At 42.1% G+C, this 24,692-nt stretch overlaps 1 protein-coding gene across 1 annotated transcript in view; it reads right to left on the reverse strand.

Annotated features, from left to right (window-relative positions):
• nol6 (nucleolar protein 6 (RNA-associated)) overlaps positions 1–24,692 on the reverse strand; it is an 87,695-nt gene that overhangs the window by 31,434 nt on the left and 31,569 nt on the right. The window contains exons 10-16 of the mRNA XM_078430714.1: positions 23,066–23,167; positions 21,295–21,410; positions 20,719–20,896; positions 18,938–19,060; positions 14,796–14,944; positions 9,650–9,725; positions 2,872–3,009 (exon numbers count right to left, since the gene is read on the reverse strand). Of these exons, the coding sequence (XP_078286840.1) occupies positions 2,872–3,009; positions 9,650–9,725; positions 14,796–14,944; positions 18,938–19,060; positions 20,719–20,896; positions 21,295–21,410; positions 23,066–23,167 (882 nt within the window). The remainder of the gene's footprint in view (positions 1–2,871; positions 3,010–9,649; positions 9,726–14,795; positions 14,945–18,937; positions 19,061–20,718; positions 20,897–21,294; positions 21,411–23,065; positions 23,168–24,692) is intronic.

Here is a 24,692-nt window from a genome sequence, read left to right on the forward strand (position 1 = left end):
AATCTTATAGAAACGTATAAGATTATAAAAGGACTGGACAAGCTAGATACAGAAAAAATGTTCCCAATGTTGGGGGAGTCCAGAACCAGGGGCCACAGACTAAGAATAAAGGGGAGGCTATTTAAAACTTTTTCACCCAGAGATTTGTGGAATTCTCTGCCACAGAAGGCAGTGGAGGCCAATTCACTTGATGAATTTAAAAGAGAGTTAGATAGAGCTCTTGGGGTTAGTGGAATCAAGGAATATGGGGGAAAGGCAGGCACAGGTTACTGATTGTGGATGATCAGCCAAAATCACAATGAATGGCGGTGCTGGCTCAAAGGGCCAAATGGCCTCCTCCTGCACCTATTCTCTATGTTTCTATACAAATATAGTAAAATCAATTAAGATGCTTAATAAAAGCACTAACAATAGCATTTGACATCCAAATGCATCGCAATACCATGCCTCAGTCAAAGAGAGGGAATTCCAGAGCTTAGGATCAAGGCAGCTATGGGGATGGCCAAAAATCAGGGATGACCAAGAGGCCAAAATGGGAAATATGTCAGCAATATAGGCTTGGATAAATTCCAGTGGGAAGAAGAAAGTGAGCCAAGATTAATTATTTTAGAAATATGTATTTGTCAAACTCGGCACCATCAGGGCAGCACGGTAGCGTAGCGGTAGAGTTGCTGCCTTACAGCGAATGCAGCGCCGGAGACTCAGGTTCGATCCTGACTACGGGTACTGCACTGTACGGAGTTTGTACGTTCTCCCCGTGACCTACGTGAGATTTCTCCGAGATCTTCGGTTTCCTCCCACACTCCAAAGACGGACAGGTTTGTAGGTTAATTGGCTGGGCAAATGTAAAAATTGTCCCTAGTGGGTGTAGGATAGTGTTAATGTGCGGGGATCGCTGGGCGGCGCGGACCCGGTGGGCCGAAGGGCCTGTTTCTGCGCTGTATCTCTAAATCTAAAAAAAATGCAATATAGCTGGCAATTAGGTAAGGATAAGGTAAGGGCGGCACGGTAGGATAGTGTTAATGTACGGGGATCGCTGGTCGGCACGGACTTGGAGGGCCGAAAAGGCCTGTTTCCGGCTGTATATATATGATGATGATGATGATGAAGGCGGCACAGGAGGTGTGGTGACTCTTTGTGTACTGCCTCAATGAAGTCTCAATGAAGTCTACTATTCTTACACTGCAATCGTTGCACTCTTGTACTAATGTATGATTGTGCTTGTGTATGATAATAATAATAATAATAATAATACATTTTATTTATATAGCGCTTTTCATATACTCAAAGACGCTTTACAGAGATTTTGAGAACATAGGGAAATTAATAAATAGATAAATAAGTAAATAAATAAATGAACAGTAGGTGAGGTGACCTTCAGTGGTTGAAGGCAGTACTGAACAGGTGAGACTTCAGCGATGTTTTGAATGTGGTGAGTGTGGGGGAGTCTCTAACGGTTTGGGGTAGTGAGTTCCATAGGGTGGGAGCAGCGATGGAGAAAGCCCTGTCCCCCCAGGATCTGAGTTTAGTCCGGATGTGGGGGGATAGGAGATTGGCAGCGGCAGAGCGGAGGGTGCAGGTGGGAGTGTGCCTGTGGAGGAGGTCGGTCAGGTAGGATGGGGCCAGGTTATGGAGGGCTTTGTAGGTTATGAGGAGGATTTTGTACTGGATTCTCTGGGGGATGGGGAGCCAGTGGAGTTTATAAAGGACGGGGGTGATATGGTCACGGATCGAGGTGTGTGTGAGTAGACGGGCAGCGGAGTTTTGAATGTATTGAAGTTTATTGATGATTTTTGAGGGTGCGCCATAGAGGAGGCTGTTGCAGTAGTCCAGACGGGAGGTGATGAAGGCGTGGATGAGGGTTTCTGCAGCTGTGGAGGAGAGGGATGGACGGAGACGGGCAATGTTTTTGAGGTGGAAGAAGGCTGTCTTTGTGATGTGTTTGATGTGTTTGTCGAAGGAGAGGGTTTGATCAAGGATGATTCCAAGATTCCGAATGTGAGGTGAGGTGGATTCTGGGAGACCATCAATGTTGAGGATGAAGTTTTGGGTGGATTTGGTGAGCATTTTTGGACCAATGATGATGATTTCAGATTTGTTGCAATTGAGTTTGAGGAAGTTTGATTGAAGCCAAGATTTTATTTCAGTAATGCAGTTTGTCAGTGTAGAGTGTGTGGTGGAGGAGATTGACTTGGTGGAGATGAGGAGCTGGATATCATCGGCGAAGCAGTGGAAGTTGAGACCATGACGGCGGATTAATTGACCAAGGGGGAACAGGTAGAGGATGAAGAGGAGAGGGCCAAGGACTGAGCCTTGGGGGACACCTTGGGGGAGGGGAGCGGTGGGGGATTTACAGTTGTTAATGGAGATGAACTGGTGTCTGTCAGAGAGGTAAGATTTAAACCAGGATAGGGCTGTGCCGGTGATGTTAAGGGAGGTTTCAAGTCGGGTGAGGAGAATGGAGTGATTTATGGTGTCAAAGGCGGCGCTGAGGTCAAGTAGGATGAGGATGTTGAGGTTGCCAGCGTCGGAGGAGAGGAGAATGTCGTTTGTGATTTTGAGGAGCGCAGTTTCAGTACAGTGGTTTGAGCGGAATCCAGATTGGAAAGTTTCATATAGTACGATTTTACTGAATTGTATGCAAAATAAACAATTTCACTGGAAACAAGGAACTACAGATGTTGGCTTAGCAAAAATAATTTCACTGTATCTCGATACATATGACAATAAAGTACCGTTGAACCAAATATCAACCTATGCTAATCCCATTAACCAACACTTTGTCCATAGCCCTCCATGCAGTTACAATTCAATGACTCGTATAAATACAAATAATGCACGAGAAAGCTGACATGCCAAATATTAACTTACATCTGTGTATCGAAACGCAGCGTGCGTCCCTTGGACTGCTGTGACATTCAAAGGAAGTCCATTGAGATTCCAAAGCTTTCGACTCAGATCATCATATGACTTCACAACACTGATGCTCCTCTCCTCAAACCCTGCAGACTGCGGAAAAAAATATTAAAATTAGGCGAATTCTATTGAGGGCATTATGACTTGGAAAGAAAAAGATTAAACATATCGTGACTCGTTCTTAGTCCTTACTGATAGCATGCAATTATTACGAGACTAATTGGAGAACCATTTTTTTTTAATGAGGAATCTTCAGAAAAATCGCTACCCAATTACCTTAATAGAGGGAATACAAAGCCAGCTTCAAGGTTTTCTCAACACCACGTTTATACCATGCACAAATGAAACTCTAGAGAAGTTAGAAATGGCACAGAATGCATTTTAATTTTCCCGTAGGAAAGAAAAATAGGTTTAGTTTTTGACTCGACTATAGGTAAAGTGACTTTGGAAGCACTCTGGGTGTGCCGAGGTGGATTGCGTTAAGCTTCCCAGGGCAAGGAGACTGAGCGGCAGCCATGTTCGTGGCTTGAAGTGTCCAGAATATTGCGCTGATGGAGGTCTTGCAGCAACCTGAGGCTCATTTAGATTGGGCGCTGCTCCAAGAGGCTGAGCATACGGATTGGATGCGGCTTTCTGTGGCATGGAACGGCAAAGCAGCGGTGGAGGACATAAACAAATCGTCTGGCCAGGGTGACCTAGTGCCACTGTCAGGGCTATAGGCCTTGATAGGCTTAAGATTGAGGGGGGATCTTATAGAAACTTACAAAATTCTTAAGGGGTTGGACATGCTAGACGCAGGAAGATTGTTCCCGATGTTGGGGAAGTCCAGAACAAGGGGTCACAGTTTAAGGATAAGGGGAAGTCTTTTAGGACCGAGATGAGAATGTTTTTTCTCACACAGAGAGTGGTGAATCTGTGGAATTCTCTGCCACAGAAGATAGTTGAGGCCAGTTCATTGGCTATATTTAAGAGGGAGTTAGATGTGGCCCTTGTGGCTAAAGGGATCAGGGGGTATGGAGAGAAGGCAGGTACGGGATACTGAGTTGGATGATCAGCCATGATCATATTGAATGGCGGTGCAGGCTCGAAGGGCCGAATGGCCTACACCTGCACCTATTTTCTATGTTTCTATGATGGCCAAAGTAAGACTCCAACATTTTAACAACTTTGAACTTGAAGGATACAACATGGTGCTGAAACATAGCGACACTTGCATACTACCTCAGTAATCTACTATTCTTACACTCTTGTACCCAAGTATAATTTGATTATTTGTAAGAATTTTACTGAACTGTTAGGCAAAAAATGGATTTTACTGTACCTGTACATTAAACAGGCGAGCACCATTAAAATTTTGTTAGCAACTCCAGTAAACCTTTGAAAATGTTTTTCTCTGCCACTATATCACTGCATCTCAGGGTTGCTTAACCAGCCTGTGCCATTACAATAATTCCCACTTATTCTGTAATGCCATCCGGAGGTCATTTTACATATTGCAACTTTACAAGATATACTCATTCTTTTAGTTCAGTTGAGTTTAGAGATACAGCATAAAAACAAGCCCTTTGGCCCACAGAGTGGAGAATACTAACATGCAAGGGCAATTTGAGATCAAGGAAGAAGTGGTGTTGGGGCGTGTAGATAGAATGGTAAAAAAGGAACATGGTGTGCTTGCTTTCAGAGGTCAAGCGTAATACATCCACTGACTTTACCTCCACAGCCTTCTGTGGCAAGGAATTCCACAGATTCACCACCCTCTGACTAAAGAAATTCCTCCTCATCTCCTTCCTAAAAGAATGTCCTTTAATTCTGAGACTATGATCTCAAGTCCTAGACTCTCCCACTAGTGGAAACATCCTCTCCCCATCCACTCTATCCAAGCTTTTCACTATTCGATGAGATTCAATCATCCTCATTCTTCTAAACTCCAGTGAGCATAGGCCCAGTGCCGTCAAACATTCATCATATGTTAAACTACTCATTCCTGGGATCATTCTTGTAAAACCTCCTCTGGACCTGCTCCAGAGCCTGCACATCCTTCCTCAAAAATGGTGTCCAAAATTGCTCACAATATTCCAAATGTGGCCTGACCAGCACCTTAGAGCCTCAGCATTACATCCCTGTTTTTGTATATAAACCCTCTCGAAATAAATGCTAGCATTGCATTTTCTTTATTTACTACAGATTTGACTAGCAGATTAACATTTTGGGAATCCTGCACTAGCACTCTGAAGTCCCTTTGCACCTCCGATATCTGGATTCTCTCCCCATTTAGAAAATAATCTACGCCTTTATTCCTGCTACCAAAATGCATGACTCCACGCTTTGCTACACTATATTCCATCTGCCACTTCTCTGCCCACTCTCCCAACTTGTCCAAGTCCTTCTGCAGAGTCCCTGCTTTCTCTACAATACCTGCCCCTCCACCTATTTTTGTATCATCCGCAAACTTGGCCACAAAGCCTTGAATCCCCTCATCCAAATCATTAATATACAAAGTGACGAGTAGCGGCCCCAGCACCGAGCCCTGCAGAACTCTGCTAGTTTCTGGCAGCCAACCAGAAAAAGCCCCCATTATTGCCACTCTTTGCCTTCTGCCACCCAGCCAACCTAATGTCCATGGTAGTATCTGGCCTTTGGATACCATGGACTCTCATCTTCATTCGCAGCCTCCCATGTGGCATCTTATCAAAGGCTTTCTGAAAATCTAGGTATACAACATCTACTGACCCTGCTTTGTCTGTCCGGCTATTTATTTCTTCAAAGAATTCCAGCAAATTTGTCAGACAAATTTTTCCTTCACAAAGCCATGTTGACTTCCGCCTATTTTTATCATGAACTTCTAAGTACTTTGTAACCTCATCCTTAATAATATGGACTCTGAAATATTACCAACCACCGAAGTCAGAAGAACCAGTCTATAGTTCACACTATTCTGCTTTGCTCCCATCTTGTGCAGCGGGATAACATTGCCAATTTTCCAATCAGCTGGAACCACTCCTGACTCCAGTGATTCCTGAAATATCACTGTCAATGCCTACACAATCTCTAAAGTCACCTCTTTCAGAACACTAGGGTGCCGTCCATCCGGTCTAGGTGACTTTTCCACCTTCAACCCTTTCAGCTTCCCAAGCACCCTGGTAATAGCCACTCCACTAACTTCCACCCCGACTCTTGAATTTCAGGCATGTTGCTGGTATCTTCCACTGTGAAGACTGATGCAAAAAAATTATTCAACTCTTCTGCCATTTCTTTATTGCCCATTATCACTTCTCCTGCATTATTCTCCAGCGGTCCAACATCCACTCTTGCCTTTCTTACTCTATATATAACTGAAGAAACTCTTACTGTCCTCTTTTATATTATTAGCTAGCTTATCTTTGTATTTCATCTTTTCTCCTCGTATTGCCTTTTTAGTTACCTTCTGTTGTTCTTTAACAGCCTCCCAATCCTCTGGTTTCCCACTAATCTTTGCAATCTTCATGGTAATGGGGAGAGAGAAGGGTAATGGCCTTGTGAGATTGCACTACTTAGAGCCAGCATATAAATGGGGCTTTTTTGTGTCCTAACATAATCTATCATTGACATTTAAACCAGACAAATGAGTGCCATCCTGTCAAATCTCCCAAAAAACACATGCCACTGAAAGATACACCAAAAACACCAAAAGCAATTCCTTTATTCAAAAAGGGAGGAAGACAAAAAGCAGGAAACTATTGGCCAGTTTGCTTAACATTTGTCATCCGGAAACTGTTAGAACCTATTATTAAATACATTAAACCAGGGCATTTAGAAAAGTTCAAGGTAATAAGGCACACTCAATATGGTTTGTGAAAGTGAAGTCACGTTTGACCAGTTTAGTGAAGGTCTTTGAAGCAGTAACATGTGCAGTGGATAAAGGGGAACAGGTGGAAGTGCCACATGTAGATTTCAAAAGGGCATTAATAAGGTACCACAAATGTTATTGCGGAAAATAAATGCTCATGTTTTTAGAGGTAGTGTATTGGCATGGATGGAAGACGGGCTGACTGAAATAGAGAATGTATAAACCGGTTCTTTTATACATGTAACTTGTGGCCACAACTTACAATTTCTGTCAACAATAAAAACACTGAATGGACAGCTGCTAAATTTGCAGATTACACATATCAGAAAGTAAATCGTGAAGAAGACATAAAGGAGACTACAAAGATGGCTGGGCAAAGATCTGGCAAATTGAGTATAATGTAGGAAAATCTGAACTTGGCAGGAAAACTAAAAAGGTGCACATTGTTTAAATGGTGAGAAATTGCAGAACCCTGAGATCCAGTGGGATCAGGTGCCCAACAAAAGGCTAATAGGCAATTTGGAAAGCTAAGAGATGTTATTGTTGACGGAGAGGAGAGGACACACTTTATTTATGCAGGGCACTGGTGAGGCACTAGCGGACTGCGTACAGCATTGGCTTCCCCAAGGAAGGAAACAGGTCAACTCATAGGAGGTGGTTCAGAAAAGATCTCGTTGTAGCTCCCCTTTACCTAATCTGACACCATCCAGATAATCCTTACCTTCCACCCCATCAGCCGTCACATATAACACATATAAGGAAACAGGTCACAAAGATGTGTTATATGTGTTATATGCGACGGCTGATGGGGTGGAAGGTAAGGATTATCTGGATGGTCAGATTAGGAAAAGGGGAGCTACAACGAGATCTGGGTGTGCTTGTACATCAGTCACTGAAAGATACAGCAGGCAGTGAAGAAAGCAAATTGCACATTGGTCTACATAGCGAGAGGACCAAGGAGGACCTACTGCAGTTGTACAGGGCCCTGGTGAGACCACACCTGTAGTACTGTGTGCAATTTTGGTCTCCTAATTTGAGGAAGAACATTATTGCCATTGAGGGAGTGCAGCGAAGGTTCACCAGGTTAATTCCCGGGATGACGGGACTGATATATGATGAAAGAATAGGCTTATATTCACTGGAATTTAGAATGAGAGGGGATCTTATAGAAACATGTAAAATTCTTAAGGGATTGGACAGGCTGGATGCAGGGAAAATGTTCCCGATGTTGCGGGAAGTCCAGAACCAGGGGTCACAGTTTAAGAATAAGGGGTAGGCCATTTAGGACTGAGATGAGGAAAAACATTTCACCCAGTGTATTGAATCTGTGGAATTCTCTGCCACAGAAGTCAGTGGAGGCCAATTCACTGGATGTTTTTAAGAGAGTTAGATATAGCTCTTGTGTCTATCTCACGGTTCAGCCTCCAGAATCAAGGGATATGGGGGAAAAAGCAGGAACGGGTTACTGATTTTGGATGATCAGCCATGATCATATTGATTGGCGGTGCTGGCTCGAAGGGCCGAATGGCCTATGCATGCACCTATTTTCTATGTTTCTATGTTTCAATGTTTAAACAAGATTCTGAATGGCCTTGACAAATACGTGTAATGTGGGCAAAGAAATGGCAGATGGGGTTTAATCCAGAAAAGTGTGAGGTGTTGCAATTTGGGAGATCAAATGTATGGGTAAAGTATATAGTTGATGGCAAGACTTTTAATGGCATTAATGTACATAGGGATCTTGGGGTCCAAGTCCATTGTTCATGTAGATATATAAAGCGGGTGGTATTGTAGTTAACGAAGATGGCTGTCAAAGATGACAGCGAAATCTTAATCAGTTTGGCAAGTGGCTGAGGAATGATGAATGGAGTCTAATGCAGACAAGTGCGAGATGCTGCATTTTGGGAAGTTAAACCAGGACAGAGAAACATAGAAAAATAGGTGCAGGAGTAGGCCATTTGGCGCAGCACCATCATTCAATATGATCATGGCTGATCATCTAAAATCAGTACCTCGTTCCTGCTTTTCCCCCAAATCCCTTGATTCCTTTAGCATTAAGAGCTAAATCTAACTCTCTCTTGAAAACATCCAGTGAATTGTCCTCCACTGCCTTAACATTTCGATAGCATTAAAATCGAATTTTCTGAAACCACAATCGATTCTCAGTGTTGGGATCTGGCCCAGTTATACTGGATTGTCAGCATTCAATCTCACGGTTCAGCCTCCAGATTCAGGAACAGTTTCTTCCCAGCTGATATCAGGCAACTGCACAGTCCTCTCATCGTCTAGAGTGCGGTCCTGGCCTCCTATCCACCTCATTGGTGACCTTTGAACTATCTTTACTTGGACTTTATCGGACCTCAATGTTATATCCTGCACTAAATGTTGTATCCTTTATCTGTGTACTGTGGATGGCTTGATTGTATTCACACAATGTATTTTCTTTGACTGGGTTCCACAACAAATAAAATATTTTCATTGTTCTTCAGTACACGTGACAATACTAAACTAAACCAAATATTTGACAATGTCCCTATTCCCTGCTGATCATTTCACAGATGCAAAACACATTCCCGAAATAGACACGTTCCCGAAATAGGATAATTCTAAGATCACAATGTGCACGTCTCCCAGTTACACAATTCCTTCATTAATGTGGAGACACCAGTTGCTGGAATCTGAAGCAATAAACTATCAGCTGGAGGAACTCAGCGGGTCAAGCAGCATCCGTGGGTGGTAAAAACTAGTTGTGATTTAGTTCACAACTCTATCCTATCCTGATGCAGGGTTTTGACCTGAAACATCGACAATTTCTTTCCACCCACAGATGCTGCTTGACCTGCTGAGTTCCTTCAACAGATTTTTTTTGTTGCTTCTTTGTTAACATCTTTCAAATAAACTACTTACCCCCTTCTCTACTTTGATGACAGAGTCCAGTAAATCACCAGCATAGCACACTGTTGAATTTGGGAGATCCATGTGCCTTCAAGAAGGAAGCAGAAAGAGAGGAAAAAAAACAATTCCGTCAGTACCGTCTATAGTTTCTATGTATCGCGTGCAGCAGGACATGAGAGGACCTTTAGCTCCTTTCTTCTGCCACAGATTATGGATAAATGCAGTCAGAACAAGCCATAACAATGGAACAATGGCACGGTGGCGCAGTGGTAGAGTTGCTACCTTACAGCAAATGCAGCGCCGGAGACTCAGGTTCGATCCTGACTACGGGCGCTGTCTGTACGGAGTTTGTACGTTCTCCCCGTGACCTGCGTGGGTTTTCTCCGAGATCTTCGGTTTCCTCCCACACTCCAAAGACGTACAAGTATGTAGGTTAATTGACTGGGTAAATGTAAAAATTGTCCCTGGTGTGTGTAGGATAGTGTTAATGTGTGGGGATCGCTGGGCGGCGCGAACTCGGTGGGCCGAAGGGCCTGTTTCCGCGCTGTATCTCTAAATCTAAAATAAAATCTAAAAAAAAAGAACCACAGAGCAAATAAACAGGTCTTTTGGTTGATCAAGTCCATGCCGACCACCAAGCACCCGGCCTCATCAATCCCACTTCCTTCTCCCCACATTCACATCAACTCCCTCAATTCTCGAACCACTTCCCTATCTACCAGGGGCAATTTACAGTTGCCAATCAAATTCCCAACTTACATATCTTTGGGAAGTGGGAGGAATCCAGAGCACATGCAGGAAGCTCAAGTCTTCACAGGGAGAAGTGTATGAAGGAACTGCAGATGCTGGTTTAAACCAAAGATAGACACAAAATGCTGGAGTAACTCAGCGGGACGGACAGGCAGCATCTTGGGAGAGAAGGAATGGGCGACATTTCGGGTCGAGACCTTCTTCAGACTTCACAGAGAGTATAAGCACACTTCACACAAACAGTACCAGAGCTCAGGATTCAACCGGGGCTGCTGAAGCTTTGAGGCAGCAGCATTATTATCTGTACCACTGCTGACCAGACAAATTTCACATCACAGAAGAGTGACCCCTGTTATTTAATGTGAGATTTCTCTTACGAAGAGAGGATGCTGAAGTATGGCCCTCTCAAATATGAATGAAATAAGACACTGCAGTACATGGCGAAAAACATTAACAATGTCAGAAAATTAAACGAACCATAGCTTTAAGGTGAGAGGGGAAAGAGTTAATAGGAACCAATGGACAAAGGTGCAGAAATAGGCCATTTGGCCCTTTGAGCCAGCACCGCCATTCACTGTGATCATGGCTGATCATCCACAATCAGTATCCCATTTCTGCCTTCTCCCCATATCCCTTGACTCCGCTATCTTTAAGCGCTCTATCTAACTCTCTCTTGAAAGCATCCAGAGAATCGGCCTCCACTGCCTTCTGAGGCAGAGAATTCCACAGATTCACAACTCTGGTTTTTCCTCATCTCCATTTTAAATGGCCTACCCCTTATTCTTAAACTGAGACCCCTGGTTCTGCACTCCCCCAACATCGGGAACATGTTTCCTGCCCCTCGCGTGTCCAATCCCTTAATAATCTTATGTTTTAATAAGATCCCTTCTTATCCTAAATTCCAATGTGTACGAGCCCAGTCACTCTAGTATTTCAACATATGACACTCCAGCCATCCCGGGAATTAACCTCGTGAACCTACGCTGCACTCCCGCAATAGCAAGAATGTCCTTCCTCAAATTTGGAGACCAAAACTGCACACAGCACTCCTGGTGTAGTCTCACCAGCGCCCTGTACAACTGCAGAAGGATCTCCTTGCGCCTATACTCAACTCCTCTTGTTATGAAGGCCAACATGCCACTAGTTTTCCACACTGCCTGCTATACCTGCATGCTTACTTTCAGTGACTGATGTACAAGGCCACCCAGATCTCGTTGTACTTCCCCTTTTCCTAACTTGACATATTCAGATAATAATCTGCCTTCCTATTCTTATCACCAAAGTGGATAACCTCACATTTATCCACATTAAACAGCATCTGCATGCATCTACCCACTCACCGAACCTGTTCAAGTCACCCTGCATCCTCATAGCATCCTCCTCACAGTTCACAATACCACCCAGCTTTGTATCATCTGCAAATTTGCTAATGTTACTTTTAATCCCTTCATCTAAATCATTACTGTATATTGTAAATAGCTGCGGTACCAGCACCGAGCCTTGCGGTACCCCACTAGTCACTGCCTGCCATTCTGAAAGGGATCCGTTAATCCCTACTCTTTGTTTCCAGTCTGTCAACCAATTTTCTATCCATGTCAGTACCCTACCCCAATACCACGTGCTCTAAGTTTGCCCACTAATCTCCTATGTGGGACCTTATCAAAGGCTTTCTGAAAGACCAGGTACACTACATCAACTGGATCTCCCTTGTCCAATTTCCTAGTTACATTCCAGAAGATTAGTGAAGCATGATTTCCCATTCGTAAATCCATGCTGACTCGGAACGATCCTGTTACTGCTATCCAAATGTGCCGCTATTTCATCTTTTATAATTGACTCCAGCATCTTCCCCACCACCGATGTCAGGCTAACTGGTCTATAATTCCCTGTTTTCTCTCTCCCTCCTTTCTTAAAAAGTGGGATATCATTAGCTACCCTCCAATCCACAGGAACTGATCCTGAATCTATAGAACATTGGAAAATGATCACCAATGCGTCCACAATTTCTAGAACCTCCTCCTTAAGTACCCTGGGATGCAGCCCATCAGGCCCTAGGGATTTATCAGCCTTCAGTCTACCTAACACCATTTCCTGCCTAATGTGAATTTCCTTCAGTTCCTCCGTCACCCTAGTTTCTCTGACCACTAGTAACTCTGAGAGATTGTTTTGTGTCATCCTTAGTGAAGACAGATCCAAAGTACCTGTTCAACTCGTCTGCCATTTCCTTGTGCCCTATAATAAATTCACCTGTCTTTCTGTCTTCAAGGGACCCACATTTGTCTTGATTAATTTTTTCCTCTTCACATACCTAAAGAAGCTTTTACTATCTGCCTTTATATTCTTGGCTAGCTTACCTCCGTACCTCATTTTTTCTCCCCGTATTGCCTTTTTAGTTATCTTCTGTTGATCTTTAAAGGTTTCCCAATACTCTGGCTTCCCGCTCATCTTTGCTATGTTATACTTCTTCTCCTTTATTTTGATATTTTCCTTGACTACCCTTGTCAGCCACCTCTTACTCCCCTATGAATCTTTCTTCCTCTTTGGAATGAACTGATCATTCCACCGTTGTTCCACCGTCTTCCCTGTTTGGGTCTCTTTTCAGTCAACTTTGGCCAGCTCCTCCCTCCTCCCTCATGCCTCCATAGTCCCCTTTGCTCAACTGTAATACTGACACTTCCGATTTTCCCTTCTCCCTCTCAAATTGTAGATTAAAACATCAGATTATGGTCACTACCTCCTAATGGTTCCTTTACCTCGAGTTCCCTTATCAAATCTGGTTCATTACACAACACTAAATCCAGAATTGCTTTCTCCCTGGTAGGCTCCAGTACAAGCTGCTCTAAGAATCCATCTAGGAGGCACTCCACAAACTCCCTTTCTTGGGGTCCGGTACCAACCTGATTTTCCCAGTCTACCTGCATGGTGAAATCTCCCATAACCACCGTAGTATTACTTTTGCGACATGCCAATTTTAACTCTTGATTTAACTTGCACCCTATATCCAGGCTACTGTTTGATGTGAATGTGAAATAAGTTCTAGTCAACGCTAATTGGTACCTTCATTAGTAATAACATTAGCAAACCAAAGCTCACTTCCCCATTATCAGATTTATTCACCAGCCGTAAGCCTGATTTTGTCAAACTAATACAATGCCTCCATCTTATCTCCCCCGTTTCCTGCTAAAGAAATCCTGCATTCACATCCTCCTTTATGAGCACGTGGACTTACAACCCTCATCTTTCATACCACCACAACAGAAGAAATCAGTTCAATACTTTGAAGAAATGTAATAAAAAGGAACTGCAGATGCTGGTTTATACCAAAGATATTCACAAAATGGATGCATAACTGAAACACAGTAAACCGAAACATAAATTTATCACATTTTCATTGTGGTTTCTCCAGAGCAAACCCATGAGTCTGGTAGTGACTTTGTGATCTGTACAAATGAATACCTCTTTATTCCCCTGCATTGCCCATGACTTTAATTCTTGAGTCATGCAAATTTCAATTGAAAATATTTTTTTGTGAGGTATTAGATTACAGTCACTTTATTCAACAGCAAATACCTTTCTAAAAGATTCTTGTCCTTTCCCTCCTTTGACCATATTTTTCCTTTTTAAAAGACGTTGAATATTTTGATTATTTGTTGTGTATATTGTTCGTTTAATGTGGTAGGGGGTTGGCCAAATATCAATGGTGTCAGGGGAATTTTGAATGTTATTTATCAAAGAGAGTAACTTGACAAAAAATTTCCCACAGCCGTCGCTTGCCGACTTTCATCAGGCTTTTGAAGTTGTGTTTGTGGATCCCTCAGGAATTGTAAACCTCTGTGCTGAGATGACAACAAGCAAGTACAAGCAGGTACGGAATCTGCCATGGTTACCAGCTGTGTAGGAAGGAACTGCAGATGCTGGTTTATACCAAAGATAGACACAACATTTTGCGTAACTCAGCAGGTCAGCTAGCATCTCTGGAGAAAAGGAGTTTCCCTCTCTGATTCTCAGTTTGAAGAAGGGTCTCAACCCGAAACTTCACCAATTCCTTTTCTCCAGAAATATTGCCTGACCTGCTGAGTTACTCCAGCATGTTGTGTTTATCTTAGATGTAAACCAGCATCTGCAGTTCCTTTCTACACACATATCTGTAGAAATGGTTAAGTGACATTTTAGGTCGGGACCCTTTTTCAGTCGGATCCATTTCTCCAGAGATGCTGCCTATACTGCTGAGGTAGCCCAGCATTTTGTGTTTATCTTTAAAACTTTGAAATTGATTTAGATTTGTGAATTTTAGTTCATTACTTCAATCAGTTTTTTTCAATTCTTTAGTACATCTGGTGGGGAAAAGATGAAAGGCAACCCATCCTTTATTGAGGTTACATTTGAAAACATATTCCCACTCACTTACCGATGAAGAAGATATTTAATAATTTGCTCAGAAATACGTCGACAATCAGAAGTGTTGCCGCCTTTCCACAGGACTGCCTCACAAATGGACCCATCCTGGAACCGTCTCAGCTCAGAATTCTCTCCCCAAAATTCCCTGAATTCTGCTGCCTGTTAAGAAAACAAAGAACTTATTGTTACCCTAAAACTCATTTACCAAAACTTCTGGACGGGTACATGGATAAGCAAGGTTTAGAGGGATACGTGTCAAACGCAGACAAATGGGACTAGCTCAGATTGGGCACCTTGGCAAGCTTGGGCCAAAGGGCCTGTTTCCGTGCTCTACGACTCTATCAATACGAGTTGAAGCAGTAACAACATTTAGTTGTCAAAATGTACGTTGAAGCTAAATAAACTAAAGATGTGGCTGGTGGTGGTGGTGGTGTTAGCTGAGCAAGGAGTGAGCAGCCAGGAGAACTTTCAGCTTCTTATACAATTTTCAGGGACATTATAAAGTCTTCAATTAAATGACTGTATACAACAAATTAAAAAACAATCGAATCTGGTAAATCCTATCTCACTCTCACTTGTTACAGATGCTGCAGTGTCTGGCTATGGCTATGAAGTTGACTTATAGGGTCACATAATTTGAGGGCAAACATTCAGCAATGGGACATGTCACCAGGAAATATTTTTTTTAAGTTAGTTCAGAGGTACTTCTGGGCTGTTCAACTCTGATTAGTTTAAAACCTCAATATATTTAAAGGTAAATTATAAATCATTGGATAGATTAGAAAAGTTTCAAGGCATTTAGCGTGCCATAGTATCTGTGGTTCAATAATATAATGTGCCAAGTAAACAGTGTCTGATGTTTATGTGGTGCCTCTCATAACATAGGACGTATCCAGGGGAGGCACAAAGTAGCTCCAACAACCATCCATAGAAAGGAAATCACCATCACACTGTGTACAGGAACAAACGGCTCAGCTATAACAAATATTGTAAACAATAAAAATATTTTGAAAAGCATATTAACCTAATGATCTGAGAACCAAGAACAAGATCCCTTGTGGCTGAAGGGATCAGGGGGTATGGAGAGATCAGGGGGCAGGTACGGGATACTGAGTTGGATGATCAGCCATGATCATATTGAATGGCGGTGCAGGCTCGAAGGGCCGAATGGCCTATTCCTGCACCTATTTTCTATGTTTCTATGTTTCTAAATCCAGGGTTAGGAAATCAAGGACCAGGGGACATAGGTTTAAGGTGAGGGGGGAAAGATTTAATAGGAACCCGAGGGGCAACGTTTCCCCCCCCCCCCCCCCACACAAAGGGTGATGGGTATATGGAACAAACTGTCAGGGGAGGTGGTTGAGTCAGGTACTATCAAAATGCTAAAAAACATTTGGACAGGTAAATGGATAGGATAGGTTTTGAGGGATACGAGTCAAATGCCGACAGGTAGGACTACTGTCGGTGGGGCATGTTGGGCTGAAGAGCCTGTGTCACTGTATGACTCTTGAACCCTCTATGACATTTGAAAGAAATATAAAAAGCACATGCACAAACGACACATTCTTCTCCTGCAGCAGCAGTCTCTCGACTCAGCATGAAGATAACAGTATAACAGTATAACAGTATAACAGAACTTTATTGTCATTCGGTATAAATACCGAACGAAATTTCAGCAGTCACAAGACACAGCAAAAAAGAAAAGAACACAGGACACACGACCCCAACACAAACATCCATCACAGTGACTCCAAACACCCCCTCACTGTGATGGAAGGCAACAAAACTTCCACTCTCTTCCCCCCGCACCCACGGATGGAAGGCCCCGCGGCCGAGCCGCCCCGGGCACCGAAACGTCCCGCGGCCGCACCGGGCAATGTTAAGTCCAGCGGCCGAGCCGCGCCGGGCGACGGAAGGCCCCGCGGCCGCTGCTAAGTCCCGCGGCCGAGCCGCACCGGGCACTGAAACGTCCCGCAGCCGAGCCGCACCGGGCACTGAAACGTCCCGCGGCCGAGCCACGCCGGCGATGTTAAGTCCCGCGGCCGAGCCGCACCGGGCACTGAAACGTCCCGCGGCGGAGCCGCGCCGGCGATGTTAAGTCCAGCGGCCGGGCCGAGCGATGTAAGGCCCCGCGGCCGATGGAAGGTCCCGCGGCCGAGCTGCGCCCCGGGGAAGAGACCTAATAAAAGAAAGGTTTCCCCCACCCCCACCCCTACACCCACACATACACAGCCAAAAACAGAAACAAAAACCATCCCAACACCGACACAAACAAAAAAAAGAAAAAAAGACAAACAGACTGCCAGAGAGCCGCAGCCGTTAGGCGCAGCCACGTGACCAAGTGGTGTGCTCAAGCTCCAAGAACCTTGTGATCAATAGCTTTCTGGCTCGAGATTGCAGTTCAGTGATAACAGTTGGAAGGTCATGGGTTTAACTAAACTAACACAAGATCTAGGCTGATAGTTCAGTGCATTTCTGAACAAGGGTCAGATCTTCGTAGGTGTGGCTGGTAAACACTCTGTGGACATACTGATCCCATGGCAATCAAAAATCAGGAGAGTCATTCCTTGTATTGTGAGCAATACTTATCCCTTGCTCAATATCAAATCTGTCTGTGCAAACTTTATATACAAATTTAATGCATTGATTTCAACAAATGAAAATTGACTACGCCTTCAAAGTAATTCACTGTCTGCTTGAGAAGTCCCAAAACTGAAAAACTTGAGAAGTTCCGAAACTGAAAAACACACTGTACAAACACAAACTGTTCTTTCTGATCAGAGAACAGAATCCCAAAACCTCACACTGAAAAATGTTTTCAACCCAAGCCCACCTATATATTAAGATTTTTTGGTTTTTTTAAACTTAATTTCCATTCAAAAAAGCCAGGTAGAAAGCATGAGAAATCCAAAAATGATCCTGCGGGGAAATCCTCAGAAAACAAAGGGTAATTATCTCTGGGGCTTTGTAGTAATTGCAGGGAGGAGTGGAGGGGCAGTGAGAATGTTGTTCTCAGTGCAAATAAATGCTCATGTAATGAGAGAAGAGGACAGTTGGCACTCGAAGTGTAAATATACTTTCATACTTCATCTTATGGCCACAGTAGCGCAGAGGTAGAGTTGCTGCCTTACAACGCCAGAGACCAGGGCTCGATCCTGACTACGGGTGCTGTCCGTGCGGAGTTTGTACTTTCTCCCTGTGACCGCATGGGTTTCCTCCCACACTCCAAAGAAGTACAGGGTTGTAGGCTAATTGAGCTTCAGTAAAAATTGTAAATTGTCCCAAATGTGTAGAATGATGCTAGTGTATGGAGGTGATTGCTGGTCTGCATGGACACAGTGGGCTGAAGAGTCTGTTCCCACTCTATATGTCTAAAAGTCTTAAAAAAATCTTATACTTATTCAGATTTCAGCCATTCTAGTGACAGTCGAGGAATTTTATTTGCACTGCCGACATTGTCCAAGATGTCTAACAAACCAATGGACTCCACCTTAACCCAATGCTAACTACTTAAGCCTCGTCAGAAAATTAACTTTCTACCTGAACAACAGAATGGTAAATGTCAAACATTGTTGATGCTGATGCAAAACAAAATGCTGGAAGAACTCATTCATTTTAGCAGCATCCGTGTAAGGAATGAACTAACAGTATCTCGTATCGAGCTTTATTCCGAATCAGTCCATTCTCTTCATAGTTACTGATTTTTGATCCACTGAATTACTCCTACATTTTGTTTTGGGGGAAAAACCTAGTCGATTCTTCAACCTTTCACAATCTTTTTATCTGTTATCTCTCTGATTAGCACTGAACACAGTATTACAAGGGACCAATTTATTCCATGAATGAAATTCGAAAGAACTGAAGATGCTAGAAATCTGAAATAAAAAACAAAGTGCCCAAAATACTCAGTAGGTTAGACTGTGGAAAGAAAAAACAAATGAACGTTTCAGGTTTGAGACCCTTCTAATTTGTTCAGTGTCAGTTCAATTGCTGTTCTTTTTTAATGTGAAAAATTTTGCAGAAAAATTCTAAAAAATAATTTATTCTGAAACCCAGTGTTGAACATTTGCTGTTATTCCACTGGCAAAAAGAACAAAGGATAACCTACAACAAAATACATTCATTACAAATAAGATTGAAAAAAATATTTACCTCGGGAGTATTTGCTGGAGGTCCTTTTTCCAAAATATTCATTGAAAACTGAGGGTTCAGTAAAAGACCAAAAGATAGATGTTTGGAATCCTTGTGTTTTGGAGGATCTGCATCGATAGGCCACTGTATAACGGGAATAAATGAAAGGCTAATATAAATCCAAATGTGATCGTATACAGATTTGTAAATTGAAGATAGACTCAAAAAGCTGGAGTAACTCAGCAGGTCACTACAGCTTTTTGTGTCTATCTTTGGTGTAAACCAGCATCTGCAGATCCTTGCTACACGTTCTCCCCGTGGCCTGCGTGGGTTTTCTCTGAGTTCTTCGGTTTCATCCCACACTCCAAAGAGGTACAGGTTTGTAGGTCAATTGGCTTGGTAAATGTATAAATTTTTAAAAAAATTGTCTCTGGTGGTTTTAGGAGAGTGTTAATGTGCAGGGATCGCTGGTCAGTGCAGACACGGTGGGCCGAATGGCCTGTTTCTGCGCTGTATCTCTAAACTAAAAACTAGACTAGTTTTATATGTTAATAAGCATGTTGCTTTCCTTAGTCTACCATAATGAAAGAGAACTGTTCAAAAATATATTATCTTTGCTGTTGTAATTCCCATAGCTGGAACAGCACAATGCAATTAAAATGTATCAATCTTAACTACACTGCTGTTTATCAGTCCTCAGCCATGAAGAGTGCATCCACAAGCAATTGCAAACAGGAACAGACTTTAATATCAGTAACTCCCAAAAGCATAATGGACATGCAGTTCTTCAGAACCAGCAGTCTCCTGGTGCCTCATCTTGATCACCATTCTTCTTAGATTACACATGACCATATCCACTGGGCTTTCCATTCATGGCAGTCTGTCCTTGCCTGTATCCACATCCCTGTAGCTCATTAATTGGAGCACAAACCCTGGATGTTTCACTCGAAGGACACCAAGGTCATAAGTGGCGTATCCATCACTTCCACCCTGTTCCACTAACTCAGCCACAGAGGAAATTAAGCCTGGAATCTGTTGAGTCAAATGCATCAGCTAATCAACACTCGATTCTGCCATTATATTCTCACTTGTACTTACTTGCAGATATCACTAGAGGGCAACATGACACAGCAATGTTCTTTCTATCCAAAACCAATAGTCTATCTTCGACAGGATGTTTAGTTTGTCATGGAAAAGAAGCCAGATCTTTCAACTCAAACTATTTCCCAGATGTTGAGAAAATTTTAGCAGACTAGATTTTAACAGAGTTGACTGAACATCAATTACTTGGTTGAATTTGTATGTCCAATATTCATTTTCTTGCTTCACACAATTGTTTTGTTTTCAATAATCTGGTGCGACGACGTAACGCTTAATTTGGTTGGCTAGTCGATAGGTTTCCAAACTATCCAGAGACATCAATTTGCTTTTTAAAAAATAATCTACTCTTAACATTCTGTAAGCACCGAATTCTTCAATCATTTTCAAGAATCCATCTGGTTCACCTTCAACTGTTATGGAAAACCACAAAAGCTTTTCACTGTGACTCAGTACACGTGACAATAAACGAAACTGAACTGAGAATTGATGGGGAAAGCGCAAATTAAGCTAATGAAGAGACTGGAGTTTCTTTATTTTAAAAATGTGCGTATATTTCCGTGAGTCTTTGTAACTCAGCACCACAAGAGAAAGCAGTTATTTCTCAACATAACGAGAATAGAAAATACTATTTTAGAACAGAAACCTTCCTTGTTCAAAACACTAATGTTTAAGTTATCAATGACCAAGATCATGAGACTTACTTCAGAGGTTTGAATAAGGGAATGAGAAAGAAGGTGAACCCGTTGTCCCAGTCCATGGGTTAGTAATGACAGAAGGTGTGGCAAGATTGCCACAATATAGTTGCCCCCATGATCAACCAATTCATTGAGCAGTTTCATCTTTCTGCAGCCTTCTTGCAGCTTGACCAGGTTCTTCAGGCTATTGAAACATTTTGAAATGAAAAGTTGCTCATACACAAAAATACTCTTTCAAAATGGACAAAAATACATTTACAGATTAGTTTATAGTCATATACATCAGGGTGTAATGACATTTTCTTGTTCATACGAGACTCACAATATAACCAAGATACATATAGTAATGATAAATGCAATAAAGACAACGACAAAATGCAAAACAACAGAAAGGTGCAAGATTGAACCGCATTTCAAAATAGTGCAAAATTTTAATGTATAATAATGGAGTAACTCAATAAGGTAGGAGTTAAAAGTAAGAGTATGGGTTAATATCAGCAGAATGGGGTGTGAAAGAGGTGATTGGTTTAAGCAGCAGGGGGAAATAACACTGAAATGGGCAGAAAAAAATAATGTTCTTACAAAACGACATGGTCAAACGTTTGAATAAAATGTTTCCGAGTCATCAAGAGCATTTCAAAGCCATCCACTGTCTTACTGTCGAGAATTTCCATTGATTTCAGCGCTTCATATTGAATCTGAAAGGTTACCATACAAAATAGAAAAGGTGCAGTAACTAAGCATCAACAAAACTGCAAATGTTGGAAATACAAAATAAAATAGAAAATTCCTGAAAAACTCAACAGGGCAGGCAACATCTGGGGAAAGGGAGGCAGTCAATGTTTCGGCCCGAGACCCTTCATTTCTTGCCGGCAAATGTTGCCTGAAATGCTGAGATTTTCCAGCATCTTGGGTTTTTATTTGTAACTAAACATCAACTGATTGCAAAACTCCAGTTGCAAAAGCAGATGCTGGAAAGAAAAACAAATTGCTTGAAATATTTAGCAGATATAGATATCACCGAATGAACACAAAAATGTACATATTTATTTTTAAAATATCACGCTGATATGTAGCTATCTATTAATTTTTTCTCTTTGGTTCATGCATTGCTTTTATATCTTTCCTGGATAGTTTTTGGGGGGAATTTAAGTTGTAGGATAGACAATGGTAAAGCTCCTGGTAGTGATACAACTTGGTTTTCAAAGGTCATTTGATAAGATACAAGGCGAAAGATTGTTATAGAAAATTAGGACTCAGAGTACAGATGGAAAATGGCTAAAGAGCAGCAAACACGTCTCTTTCAGGTTATTTGGCTGTTATGAACGAACATACTTTGTGGAAGATATAGAGGTTTGCCAGAATGACAGCAGAAAAGAGAACATTGTTTATGTTAAGGGATATTCTTTTGATTGCAGAGGTTTAGAGGGAGGCCTATAATAGAAAACAATATCAAAAATGATTTTGATATAGGGTGAAACACAGCACTGGCAATTAGAGATCAAAGTAAAATAACCAACAAAGGAACTATAAAGGAAATGAGACTATTCCATCTGTAACCCCTCTGCAGATGATCCACAGAACACATTTAAGATTTGCAATACACTGTCTGAAATAAAGGTAGAATCAAATTCCGTAAGAGCTGTGAAAAGTTCATTTTGCGAGTCTAATTTATTTCCATTATTGTGCAAATTGAACACCTCTTTCCCACGAGCTAACGGAGTCAACATGGACAGATGAAGTGAAGTGTTATTTTTACCCCATTTCATTATGTACATGCTTTTCAATGAAGAGAACACACTGGCCAAAGAGATGGTTAAAAGCTGCCAGAATACGCAGTCAGGAACACGAGTTAAAACGAGACGCAATAACGGCAATGTAAAAATAACCACTTCATCGTGGGTGGCCATTTCAAATTAGAATTAACCTTCAGGGGGCAGGAAAGAAAGTTTGGTGGCGGGCAAAAGAAAAGAGCATTGATTTAAACCAATAGCAAATACTAAATCTGGCACCAGATAATGTTCTTCATAAAAATATTCGAACTAGAAACTTTTTCTTCTAATTTAGACACAACACACAATGAATGAAGCTGGAAATTAACACAAAAAGCTGGAGTAACTCAGCAGGACAGGCAGCATCTCTAGAGAGAAGGAATGGGTGACGTTTCTGGTTGAGAACCTTCTTCAGTCTGAAGAAGGGTCTTAACCCGAAACATCACACATTCCTTCTCTCCAGAGAAGCTGCCTGACCTGCTGAGTTGCGCCAGCATTTTGTGTCTATCTTTGGTACAAACCAGCATCTGCAGTTCCTTCCTACACATGAAAGAAGCTGGTAACCATGGCAGATTTCATACCTGCTTGTACTTGCTTGTTGTCATCTCAGCACAGAGGTTTACAAATCCTGAGGGATCCACAAACACAACTTCAAAAGCCTGATGAAAGTCGGCAAGTGACGGCTGTGGGAAAAATGTTGTCAAGTTAGTCGCTTTGATAAATAACATTCAAAATTCCCCTGATGTTTGGCCAACCCCCTACCACATTAAACGAATATACAGATAATAAATAATAAAAACATTCAGCGTCTTGGTTTAAAAAGGAAAAATATGGTCAAAGGAGTGCAGGTGGGAAAGGACAAGAATCCTTTAGAAAGGTATTTGCTGTTGAATAGAGTGACTCTGCTATTTAATGCCTTAGAAAAAAACCTTCCAATTGAGATTTGTATGACTGAAGAATTAAAGTCATGGGCAATGCAGATGAGTAAAAAGATCTTCATCTGTACAGATCACAAAGTCACTAGCAGTCTCATGGCTTTGCTCTTGAGGAACCACAATGAAAATGTGATACATTTATGTTTCAGTTTACTGTGTTTCAGTTATGCCTCCATTTTAGACACCAGATCTCAAGAAAGATATGATGGTAATGGACTGAATATAGGGCAGATTCATTGGGATATAATTGCTAGAGATTAGATAGTCAAAACCAAGACATTAAATGAAATTTTGGGGAAAGGTATGAAGGGACTGAAGCTGAGGGACAGATGAACCCTGAATTAATTTAAGGCAGAACACACCCAAAAGTAGAGCGACACAGTGGCGCAGCGGTAGAGTTGCAGCCTTACAGCGCCAGAGACCCGGATTCGATCCTGACTATGGGTGCTGTCTGTATGGAGTTTGCACTTTCTCCCTGGGACGGGTGGGTTTTCTCCGGGTGCTCCGGTTTCTTCCCACATTCCAAAGACGTGCAGGTTTGTAGATTAATTGGCTTCTGCAAATTGTCCCCAGTGTGTAGGACTAGAACTGGTGTGCAGATGATTGTTGGTTGGCACAAACGCGTTGGGCTTAAGAGCCTGTTCCCACGCTTTATCTCTAAAACTAAAAACTAAATGAGCTATGGGGTTCTTATTTGAATAAGTATTGGAAAGTGAATACTTCACACAGGCATTCAAACATTGAAAACAACCTTCAGAGTAGTTAGGTCATTCAATCACTACCTTTAAGGTAAAGAGAACTGGGTAAGAAATAAATTAATTACATGGTATGTAGCAGAGAGAAGGGAACCAGTCCATGCCCCATTCTAGCCTCGTCTTGTCTTTCCTCTTGCATCAGCATAACTCTCTTCCCTTCTCCCTCATGTGCTTATCCACTCTCCCCTTGAATACATCTGTACTGTGGCAAAATATTAATTGGCTTCTGCCACTCTTTGGGTAGTTACTATTCACTATTGGATGTATTAATAACATATAGCAAAAGCCTCAATTCCACAAGTGGAAACATTCACACTATCCACCCTATTGAAACTTCATAATTTTAAAGGCATCCAATTAGTATAATTCTTTAATTCGCCATCAATTCTTCAATCACACGCCCAATTACCCTTCAGTTTCATTTTGTTCATCCTTTATAGATAATGGACAATAGGTGCAGCAGTAGGCCATTCGGCCCTTCGAGCCAGTATCACCATTCAATGTGATCATGGCTGATC

Source organism: Rhinoraja longicauda, chromosome 1 (genome assembly GCF_053455715.1).
Source record: "Rhinoraja longicauda isolate Sanriku21f chromosome 1, sRhiLon1.1, whole genome shotgun sequence".
Classification (NCBI taxonomy): Eukaryota; Metazoa; Chordata; class Chondrichthyes; order Rajiformes; family Arhynchobatidae; genus Rhinoraja; species Rhinoraja longicauda.